We start from the raw sequence: 11,874 nt of genomic DNA on the forward strand, positions 1-11,874 counted from the left end.
TTGAGGAAATTTGATGAGTGTATCACTCCCATAACAAATGACCTATAGACCAAGTGGGACGGCTGTCAGTCAATGACTTTGTGGCTGGTCTTACAGCAGAAAAGGACGGATAACCATTCTTACTGACATCACTAAAGGACACAATGCTTCAACAATGGCATAAACCAACAAGTTATTTTTTTTTTGTATTTACGAAAATAGTCCGGCCCACAAAAATGACTACACAAGCACTTCCAATCTAGTTTTCCTCCAGCGTGATAAAATCACAATAAAATAACGCTCACAAAATATTTACTTAAATCACTCTTCAGCTTTTATTTTATTTCTTTGCTTGGTTTTATTTACAAAACTTAATCCAACTACTATATGTATGTACATATTTTATTTTAAAGCATGTAACTTACGAGTAACAATCAAAATCTACTTTAAATGCAAAACAATTCAATTTATGTCTAAAAGCCTATCAAGGAAACAAAATTCCGTTTTCTTATTGTTCTTCATTCATTCCAACTTTAGCATAAAAACAACTTATATATGTATGTATTGTGCATCAGTTATAATTTGTAAAAAAAAAATATAACCTACAAATTATAGTAACAATTTGTGTCACTGCAGATCGCCGTTTAACAATTTGCTTAAAAAAGCATTGTCTATATCTCACTCTGTCTATGTATTTACCACACTTAATAGCTTGCATGCATGGCATTCTAAGTACTCGGTTCTAATTTCTCTCCACAAAGCAAAAAAATACGCATTACGCATACTCGTAGTACTCATTTAGACCTCATTGTAAACGGTGCTATTTAACGCATCATGGTAGTGCGTCACCACATAATCGTGGTAGTACATCATTATACAGAGCGGTTGGCCCAATATTATCGATGCCCACACAATAATATTACCCATGCGTGGACCCATTTTACGTTCAATCGACTTAGATACAGCAGAGAGGGGTATTTGACCCATCATCCCAAGAAAAGCCCATATTTTATGGGTTTGTAGAGGAATGGACACCTGCGGAAAGGGAGAAGTGAGAGAAATGTTATGGCATGTTATGTTATGTTAAGTATAAAGGCAAACAAAGCATTAATGATATGCAAATTTGTCTTCGGCTCACCAAATATTCATGAAAGAAAGCACTTATTAGGAAAACAATAGTAGACGCTTGCGCGGGTGAGTAGCCCATTTTCACCACTGGCACATACAGATGTCGCACGCACCACCTAAAGGGAGTTAAATAAAGTTGGGAGACAAAATTTTTTAAATAAATATCGCAAATTTAATAATATCGAGAGGTAATTCAAAATTTACGTTTTTGGAGAGTTCATCATGCAATATATAGGCAATAATAATATATAATAAAGAGAATATTTTCAGCCTAACAGATGACTAGACTTCTCAAAAATGGCGAAGATATGTGTCTTTCCATCTGTCTTTTCGTATGAATTAATTGAAATTTGATTGCGTTTTTCAACAAAATTTAAATTTTGAAATAAATCTGTTTGTATATTTTTAAACGTGCGATTTGTATGTACTTAGAATATTTTAAAATTAAAAGCTTTTTTTTATTTTTTTTAAAAAGCCCGCTAAATCTTGGAGGCGTAAAGCAATCAAGAGAAATACCCTTTTATTATTTTTCTTACCTATGCACTGGCATATTCCATGTACGCCAGAAAGTATCAATATTATTGGCATTCCACCAATCGCAATAGAAATTACGATCCGCGAAATGTAATAATTCGCCTACAGCATTTAGAAATGAGTGAAACAGCAGGTAAAAGAAGCACAGCCAAACTAGGTGATTTGGTAACTACACGGAAATAAAAAAGATAAGATTGTATATACAAAAAGGTATTCTAGTAAGCCAGAGACCGAAAATAACCATTAAATAACAAGATTTTGATTTCTAAATTCTTGGAAATTCGTAATTTTTATTTTTTCAATCAAGAATATTCGCTAAATTTGGATTTTAATTTTTTCAGTGAAATTTAATCTTTATTTTGTGATTTTTATTTTTTTAAATAATAGTTACTTGGAGTTTTATTTTTTGATCATTTTAACCGTTATAATAGAGACTGGGCTTTTAGTGCCTTTTTTAGTAGTTTGTGATCTCAAAAGTTAAATCCGAAAATAACGGTCATAATATAATCGGATAGATAAAAATCAAAAATAAAAAAATATCGAAATTAGTCATTCAAAAATAGCGATTATTCTTGATCGAAAAAATAAAGTCGTAAAAAACTGTTACATTTAATCTGAAAAATAAAAACCAAGTTGCATCGGTTAACTTATGATTTATATTTAAACACTTTAACCGCTACGGTCTCTGTCGTAAACCTCTAACTTACCGCCAATTTGAGCAGCCTTTCAGTGGCCAAACCGATTTCCATATTTGAGAAGGGTATAAGCGAATTACGTACAGATGGTATTATCCATTGTTGAAATAGCGCCATGATAACATTGAAGCCGAAGAGTACCTCAAGTAAGCGTTTGAGCAAGAAACGCTTGCGTACACGCGTAGTTCTGGGGAAGTTTAGCTCATAGCAGAGCGTGGGTGCAAGCAGAAAGTAGAATAAATCTTTGTAACAGAGATTATCTGGATACTGTACTAACTTAGGTATATCCTCGTCAACCTCATCGCCCGTGAAACCGTTTCCTATAAAATTCATTAATAATTTACTTCTGTGAGACAAACACCGTTAAATCGTCAAATTTTTGATTTAGAAACTTACGCAACTCAGCTACTGTTATGCTTGGTCGTCGCTCGCGGGGATTGTACTGTTTGAGATAGTAGGTCTGACGGCACCACATATTTGTTTGTACATAACTCCAAAGTTTTAGGAAGAGTAAAGAATATATAAAACATACGGTGGATGCGCCAACTGCAATAGAATTTTGATAGTTAGTAGTTTCAACGATATTTTTTTATTGCCTTCTTGACATTACTTAAACTGAACGTCTCGCCTTTGAGATATATAATGACCATGGGCAGGAAGACGACCAAAATTATATTGGTCACTTGCACGAACATGCCAAATGTTTCTGAGAGGATTTCCTGTAGGGAGAAAAATTGGAGAAATAAAGAAGTTAGTAAATAAGTTGAGGGGGGCGTCTCGATTTTAAATGGTTAACTAATTTAATTGCTTTAGAAAACGACAAATGCACTAAAATTCTTCAGCGCAAGAGACCACCCAAGGAACAAAAAGCGCGAGTACCAGGCACGCATGAAATTTGATGTGTAGACATCAGTTACATATATGTATGTAAATAGGCCAGCGTAGAAATTAAACAAAAATTTGATTTCCTTTTGTTAGGACCAGTACACGACTTTCTCATAACAACTTCGGGAATATTTGAGCACTATTTCAAAATCGCTCCCGGACCAGTTTCGACCTACCCTGATTAAGTCGAATTAGTTCCATAATTGATCTGAAGTCGTCCTGAAGCGGATCTCAAAAAGTCATAAACTTGTCCCAAGAGAATCTCGAACAGGTTGGAAAGGGTCCCGAAATGGTCTCTTACCAGTCATAAAAACGACCTCATACTTTCCTAAACTAATCTCTAAATAGCCCTAAAAGAGCAGTGAACTATCCTGAAATAGTCATCAGCCAGTTCCTAAATGGTCCTGAGATAGGCCCGAAATGAACCCGAAATAGCGTGAAGCTAGTCCCAAATGATCTAGAACTGGTGCCAAGATGGTCCTGAAATAGTCCCAAACAGATCTCAGAACAGTGAATACATACCAACCCCTACTAACTAATAATCGGGTAATGCTCGGAGATTTAAATGCACACCACGAACTCTGTCACTCTGATCTGTGGGAATACTTGCGGGGTGTACTGCTAGCGGGGAAAACTGATGACTCAATGTTCTGCACAGTCAGATAGTCGAGTCTACGCAACAGGAACTACACAGACTCATATCTGGCCAAGACCCGCCACTCCAGGAATTTTATGCTGTTACAACAAAAACAAATGCAAGAATTTATACTCTCCGAAAACTAAACCTACAGCAATACACGAAAGGCCAATCGGGACAGTTTTAGAGAATAGACCGGCAGATTCATACCAGCTGACAGGATGGCTCCCAGGCTTCCTTGCAGACGTGGTTGGATTGGATGCGAAAAGTTAATCCAGATAATCTTGGCATGTAAATTAGGATATTATAATCATAGACAACCAACATAAACGGAATGTGCATGTCCAGTACTGAAATCTCGACACAGTTAATTATGCTACCCTTTATCCTGACATCCAGAAATCGTCGCTTTTTGTTCGGACGATACCCGGCTGCCTGTGTGGACGTCAATCATAGGTTGAATCTAGTAACCTCAATTCCAAGCCGAGTAGAACTGAACAGGGGTTCTCTTAAGGCCACGTACTCTCCGCGACGGGACCTAATCTTTAATTGGCCGAAATCAATACGTCAACAGTTGGAGTCAACTTGGTAAGTTTTCGGCGGTGTATAAGCTCTCTTGTTTTATAGTCAGTAAGGATTTTATTCCATTTGATTAAATAAATAAATAAATAAATATTTGTAAATCATTCCTATTTACCAAACTTTCACTTCTAGAAACGAAAACATTTCCTTCGCAAACCCATTTCCGCACTTATGTACAACTTGGACAAAGGAGATTGGGCTAGAACTCGATTTGTTTAAACGTCGATGGTGCAAAAATGCGGACCACCCTAAAATTGTGGGACTCATGTTTGATAACCCTTGGGGTCATATGAAAAATTGACCTATGGCATTATACTCGTTGCTCTGACGACGTTTTTATTCGAAGCCATAATTTTTTTTATCGAAAAGGCAGTAAGACACAACTTCTAATAGATATAATAGTTAATGTATATTCAAATATATGGTTAGGATAATTCTCTTAAGTAAACTATAGTTTTAAAGTGGCGAATATCAAATATTTACTGGGAAATTATTCAAACATGAGTCCCATATATCAGCTAATATTAACTTTTCTCAATGATTTCATTATTTCCCACACACTGTGCAATCCCGTCTCCATCACTAGCAAACGGCTGTCACTTATTTCACTTTACCCTACAAACCGCACCCAACTTCATATGCGGTCGTACATATAAGGCGAACATGTGCACAAAGCAAAATAGCAAAAGCAACGGTTTTCGATTCACGTCAACCAGTGATCGGACTCCCCATAATTTGTCTGGTATATCGTGGAAAAAATCGTGGCAGATTTCAAAAAAATGTGCTAGATCGTACGTCTTGGATCACACTTTGTACAAAAATTAAAGAAATTCTGCAAGGTTTCACCTAAATTGCAAACATCACTGCCGTTAAATACTCTTTGTAAGACAAAAACGCGAATGTGTTAAATTTTTCAGACCTTGTGTGGTAGATGTAGTAGATGTTCAAAAAAAAGGGCAGACCTATCATAATGTGGTAGAAGTCCGATCACTGACGTCAACCGCGCGTTTCTCACATTTCTCATTCGTTGCTGCTCGTTTCCAATTGTGTGATTTGCAAATTCCGCCGATCTGCCTATATTTTTTCAACTGATTGTGTGTGATCTTGTGAAATAGCGCGAGGAATTCGGAATAAAAATTCAATAACCTTATATTTAACACTTTGTGCAGTCCGATAAACCCACAAACAAAAATATGGAGATAAATGAGACGAATTTGCAACAATTAGCCGGCTACTTGCAGCAGACGCTCAGCCCCGATCCAAATGTGCGAAGACCAGGTGCGCAGCAATACGCTATGAATTTTACATATATGTATTTGCAATTTATGTGTGCTTGCATTTGTTACAGCTGAAAAATTGTTAGAATCAATTGAGGTGCAGCGTAATTATGCTGTGCTTTTGTTGAATCTCATCGACAAGCAGGAAGTGGATATGACCATACGTGTTGCCGGAGCCATTGCATTTAAAAATTATGTGAAACGTAATTGGGCAGCGCATGAGGTAAGCTTTTGTTGAGATATGCATGGATATGTAAGTTGCAAAGAATTTTACACAATTTTCATGCACAACAGGACACAGACGGCCCAGATAAGATACATCAAGATGATCGTAACGCAATTAAAACGCTCATCGTTACGCTGATGTTGCGTTCGCCGTCGGCATTGCAAAAACAACTCAGCGATGCGGTAAGCATTATAGGCAAGCATGATTTTCCAAAGAAATGGCCACAGCTCATCGATGAGATGGTGGAAAAGTTTGCCACCGGTGATTTTAATATTATTAATGGCGTTTTACAAACGGCCCATTCCCTATTCAAGCGCTATCGCTACGAATTTAAATCTCAGAGCTTGTGGGAAGAAATCAAATTGGTTTTGGATCGCATGGCCAAACCTTTGACCGATTTATTGCTTGCCACCATGCAGTTGGCCAAAGTGCATGAAAACAATACGGAAGCGCTGAAGGTTATTTATGGCTCTTTGGTGTTGGTGTGCAAAGTATTTTTCTCGCTAAATTCGCAAGATTTGCCAGAATTCTTTGAAGATAATATGCCCACCTGGATGAAGGCATTCCATGAGTTATTGACGGTCGATTTGCCCTGTTTGCATACGGGCGATGATGAAGATGCGGGCGTATTGGAGCATTTGCGTTCACAAATCTGTGAGAATATCGGTTTGTATGCGCAAAAGTACGATGAGGAGTTCGGCTCCTATATGCAAACATTTGTAACTGCTGTGTGGGAATTGTTGGTGAAGACCGGTAATCAGACTAAATATGATGCGGTGCGTATAGAAAGTGTAAAACTTTTAATATCTTACAACTATGTAGTAAGTATCACCTTCTTTAAATTTGTCTTTACAGCTCGTGTCAAATGCTTTGCAATTTCTCTCAGTGGTCGCTGAGCGCAACCATTATCGCAAAATATTCGAAAATCCCGAAATACTTGCCAATATTTGTGAGAAAGTGGTCATACCCAATTTGGATTTCCGTCAATCCGATGAAGAGTTATTCGAAGACAGCCCCGAAGAGTATATACGCCGGGATATTGAAGGCTCTGACATAGATACACGCCGCCGCGCGGCTTGTGATCTCGTAAAGACATTAAGTCAGAATTTCGAGGCAAAAATATTTGCAATATTCGGGCAATATTTGGAAATACTGCTTGGCAAGTACAAAGAGAATCCACTCGCTAATTGGCGCGCCAAGGATACGGCGATTTATTTGGTTACATCACTGGCTTCACGTGGCGGCACACAGAAACATGGCATTACACATGCATCAGAATTGGTACCGCTGCCACAATTTTGTGCACAGCACATTGTGCCAGAGTTGGAGCGTCCAAACAGTAAGTTTGGTTCATTATTTGCACATCTAGGCATGCCGTAATACATTTCTTAATTTATAGTCAATGAGCTACCGGTTCTGAAGTCTGCTGCTATCAAATTTGTCATGGTTTTCCGTAGTCTTTTGGGTCCGCAGACACTGCTCGCTTGCATTCCACACTTAATACGCCACCTGCCGGCGGAGAGCGTTGTGGTGCACAGTTATGCAGCTTGTGCAATCGAAAAGATATTAGTAATGCGTGATAGTAATCAACAGTTGATTATTGGCGCTCAGCATTTGGCGCCGTTTACAAATGATTTGCTTGGCAGCCTCTTTGGCACATTGGCATTGCAGGGTTCAAGTGAAAACGAATATGTGATGAAAGGTTTGCAAACAAGTGTTTTTAAATATCTCCCCTTTGTGCTATGTATATAATTGAAATTTTTTACTTGCTACTTGCAGCTATTATGCGCAGCTTTTCAACATTGCAGGAAGCCACCATGCCGTATATGGCTGTGGCTTTGCCGCGCTTAACTGAAATTCTAACTTTAGTGGCGAAAAATCCATCACGCCCGCATTTCAATCACTATCTCTTCGAAACGCTTTCTTTGGCCGTAAAGTGAGTATGCAATTGGCAGCCTTAACATAAGACTTGTGTAAATTATTTTACCTATGCTTTCAGAATTGTTTGCAAAACAGAACCCGCCGCTGTTAGTTCCTTTGAGGAAGCTCTGTTTCCCGTATTCCAAGGCATTTTGCAGCAAGATATTTTGGAATTCATGCCCTACGTTTTCCAAATGCTATCGTTGTTACTGGAAATACGCGAAGGCAGCGGCTCTATACCAGACCCGTACTGGGCGCTCTTTCCCTGCCTGTTAGTACCTGCACTGTGGGATCGCCCAGGCAATGTTACGCCGCTTATACGGCTTATAACAGCATTTATCAGGCAAGGCGCTGCCCAAATAGTTGCGTTAGGCAAATTGGTAATTACCTTCGATCGTATTGAATCCGGGAGACATACTGCTAACGAAATTTCTTGTAATTTATTTTAGAATGCGGTGTTAGGTATTTTCCAGAAAATGATTGCCTCCAAATCGAATGATCATGAGGGATTCTATCTCATGCAAAATTTGCTTGCCTACTACCCCACCGCCGATTTACAGCCTAATATGCGTCAGATATTCGCTTTGCTATTCCAGCGTCTTTCGCTGTCGAAGACCACCAAATACGTGCGCGGCATTATAGTTTTCCTTTGCTACTACACCGCAAAGTTGGGCGCACCCGCTTTGGTTGAGCTGATCGATCAAATACAGGCGAATATGTTTGGCATGGTTGTCGAACGTGTCTTCATACCGGACATGGCCAAGGTGTCATCGGAGATGGATCGTAAAATAGTAGCTGTGGGTGTTGCCAAAATACTCACAGAATGTCCTCCAATGCTAACGCCACCCTACGTGCAACGTTGGTCACCGTTATTGCAAGCGTTAGTTGAACTCTTCGAGCTGCCGCCCGATCAAACTACATTGGATGGCGATCATTTCGTGGAAGTTGACGATGCACCAGGCTATCAGGCCGCTTTTTCACAGCTCAGCTATGCTCAGCCGAAATCACAAGATTTCCTTGCCCAAATTACGGATGGCCGGAAGTACTTGGCCGAATCATTGGCAAAATTGGCACAAGCACGTCCGGGTGAAGTGCCCACTTTGGTGGCTGCCATTGGCGATAATCACAAGCAGGCACTGCAGAAGTACTGCGATCAGGCGGGTGTGCGTATAGTTTAGATGAAATGCGAGCGGAAAAAAATCGCTGATTACGATTAAATACATACATACATACATACTAAAGTTAAACTCTAGCATGGCTCTTGATTAGCAGCCAGTCATATAGACTTAAATTTTTCTACAACAACGCTCGAACGGGCGAGCGTGCAATTGTCTGTGGCGTGGAAACGGTAGACATTGCTATTTTTTTTCTTTTTTTTGTTATGCTTCGTTTTAAGTGTGCTGTTTATACACAAAATTCTATTATCAGTTTTTGTCTTAATGTGTGCACTCCTAAAATACAAAAATACAAAAAAATAAATAAATAAATGTTAAGAAAAGTACTCCAATCAAACACGAATGCTATCTACATCTAAAATTCTGGAAACTCGTGAAATGAAATTCTCGGCACTTTGCTCCTCCACTAATCGCTGCTTGGGTTGATGTTTTCAACAAGAATTACTGAAATAAACTTCAATTTCGCCTTGAATAATGCCCAGCGGATTATAAAAATGTTTTCCAACAACCAAATTTTCCAAAAACTTAATTTTCGGCAAAACAAACATTCCTAGGCAAAAATTAGAAAAAAAAATCGCTGAATTCCGCAACTATCGATGCAATTTTGAAAGAGGTCAAGTGCAAATCTTCAGTAAGCCATATCAACAAGAAATGCATAAATTTTGTAGGCCAATTTCAGACAGCAAGCAAAGTTCTAATACGTCAGGTATTGTGCATCCGAGATGGAAAAGGTAAGTACATGTTTTATATAACTTGAACTAAAGAGCATAATTTTAATGATTAAACTAGCTAGAGTAATTGTGATTAACTCCAATTATTGTTAGATTGGGTGATAGAGTTGTCACAGGACGTTTTAATTAGAGCCAAATCTTAATTTCCGCAGAGATTTCAGAAGAGCCTTTGGGGAAGGCAGTAGCGTCAGTGTGTTTATACTACGGGCACATTGAGCCTTACTTATTTTCATTCTCACCTCTTGGGGATGTTCGTGCACTCAGAGGAAATATTTTTGATGGTGTCTCTCTGGCCAGTTCACAGAAGCAACAGATCATTCCCAGCTGTATTTCTATTCTAGTTATATGACGCCCCCCAAAAATAACCTATTCCTGTAATTTTCCCCAACCTCATCATTGGTCGTCATTGGGAATGAATGAATCTTACTTAGAATTTTTACTGCTGCCTCTCTGTTTAAGCTATCAGCTACTTGATTCTTCTCTATTTTCTTGTGACCATTTGTCCGATGCAGTAGGATATTAACTCCTCTGTATAGCACTCCAAAACTAGAGAGGGCAATTCTGGAAACTGTCTTTCAACTCATCACACTCTTTTGTAAGACAATAGTCAATTCTGGCAACTATCTTAAATGCTCTTTTCTGTCTTTCGAAAGAGTAGTTAAAAGATCTGCTAATGAGGAGGTCTTAGCGTTATTCTGTTTGTATTTTAGCAATATTTTTTTTTAAATATATTAAATAAAAAATATGTTGCATATTTTCTTCAAAAACCTAAAAAAATAATACTAACAGCCGCACTCAGAGTCGTTTAATGATTACTTAAGGTATCCCTCAGTAACGATTTGAAAAAATTCCCTCTCAGAGTCAGTTAATGATTTGTTAACGGCATTTAATGAACATTAAAGTTAAGTAAACAAAAACCTTTACTTAACTTTTTAACGAATGATTTTGAAATTTTTTGTTTGTTTTCAATAAATTTCAATTTCGATAAAGTTGCTGTAACAATGGCAATGGCCCAGTGAGCAGAGCACTTTCGAGCCATTCAAGAGATCCGAGTTCAATCCTCGGCATCGAATTTTTTTATAAATTTTTCTTTAGTTTCATTGCTCAAAAAATTTATATTTTTTTTTTATTTAACGTTTGGAAACTTTTTTGATCATCTTGTTTCAGTTTCTCAAATTTTTAGTTTTTCCCATGATACAAAAAACAAGGTAGTTCCATTGTCACTTTTTCGTCGCGTGCTACTCTTCCACGCAAAAATGTGAAATGTGCTACTTTTCGACGCGAATAATGAAATGTGCTAGTCTTCCACGCTAATAGTGAAATGTGCTAGTCTTCCACGCGAATAGTGAAATGTGCTACTCTTCGTAGGGACCGACGATATGTATATGAAGTCAATCTTAAGCTCATGGAAAAATAAGAGTTTATTGGAAAATGCGGCATGCCACCGTAGAACTAGAAATAGAGGTAAATGAAATCAATCCCAAACCTATGAAAAATGGGGGTATATGAAAACAATCTCGTAGCCGTTCAAAAGAGCTAGCGGTATAAGCCAAATAAACTAAAATTCTGTTGACGCATAAAAACCTCTGGAAGCATTTACCTAGAATACAGAGATAAGGTATTTTTCCAACGAAAATATGTACGGGCGCCACGCCTTCTGGAAAGTAACATGATCACAGGGTGTATCCCGAAAACCATTTTAAGCTAAACCTTCAGGGATTATATTCTTGCCAAGACCCACAGGCATAAGCCGAAATTGCGTCGCAAGTTTTATGATCGGCTTGGGTAAGGTTTAACCACTTAACCCCCCTTTGTTTTCGTCGCTACTGAATTCTATAAACTGTCAGCTTTCACACAATTTAAAATATACATGTGTATTTAAAAATGTCATGAAAATTGTGTGGCTAGCTTCATGTTGCAAAATGTTTCAAAGAAATGTTGTGGAATTTCACACTTATTTCTTGTTTATTTCTTATTATGCTATGCTTAAAAACAAAATATTTTTAAATCGACAAAACATTAATAAGAAAATTTGAAGGATTTTAGATATTGGGTATGGTAGCACGAAATGTCACAATCTGCTTAATTGTCAGGTTGTTAATATG

General features: G+C 38.0%; 2 protein-coding genes across 2 annotated transcripts; one reads left to right on the forward strand and one right to left on the reverse strand.

Moving 5' to 3' along the window:
• Positions 1–295: 295 nt before the first annotated feature.
• Positions 296–3,176, reverse strand: mdy (diacylglycerol O-acyltransferase). The gene is made up of 6 exons (XM_017621218.1): positions 2,947–3,176; positions 2,733–2,882; positions 2,349–2,656; positions 1,644–1,810; positions 1,118–1,223; positions 296–1,014 (listed from the first exon to the last, which is right to left on the reverse strand). Exons 1-6 carry the CDS (start codon positions 3,029–3,031, stop codon positions 778–780), a joined length of 1,053 nt encoding a protein of 350 aa, XP_017476707.1. The 5' UTR covers positions 3,032–3,176; the 3' UTR covers positions 296–777.
• A 2,242-nt stretch (positions 3,177–5,418) lies between these two features.
• Positions 5,419–9,316, forward strand: Cse1 (chromosome segregation 1). Its single transcript, XM_017621216.1, has 8 exons — positions 5,419–5,718; positions 5,789–5,940; positions 6,012–6,719; positions 6,799–7,282; positions 7,343–7,645; positions 7,723–7,879; positions 7,943–8,243; positions 8,313–9,316. The coding sequence occupies exons 1-8, from the start codon at positions 5,634–5,636 to the stop codon at positions 9,039–9,041; spliced, it is 2,919 nt and encodes a 972-aa protein (XP_017476705.1). The 5' UTR covers positions 5,419–5,633; the 3' UTR covers positions 9,042–9,316.
• Positions 9,317–11,874: the final 2,558 nt, after the last annotated feature.

Source organism: Rhagoletis zephyria, unplaced genomic scaffold, assembly GCF_001687245.7.
Source record: "Rhagoletis zephyria isolate East Lansing unplaced genomic scaffold, Rhagoletis_zephyria_1.1 Rzeph_scaffold_02393, whole genome shotgun sequence".
Taxonomy (NCBI): domain Eukaryota; kingdom Metazoa; phylum Arthropoda; class Insecta; order Diptera; family Tephritidae; genus Rhagoletis; species Rhagoletis zephyria.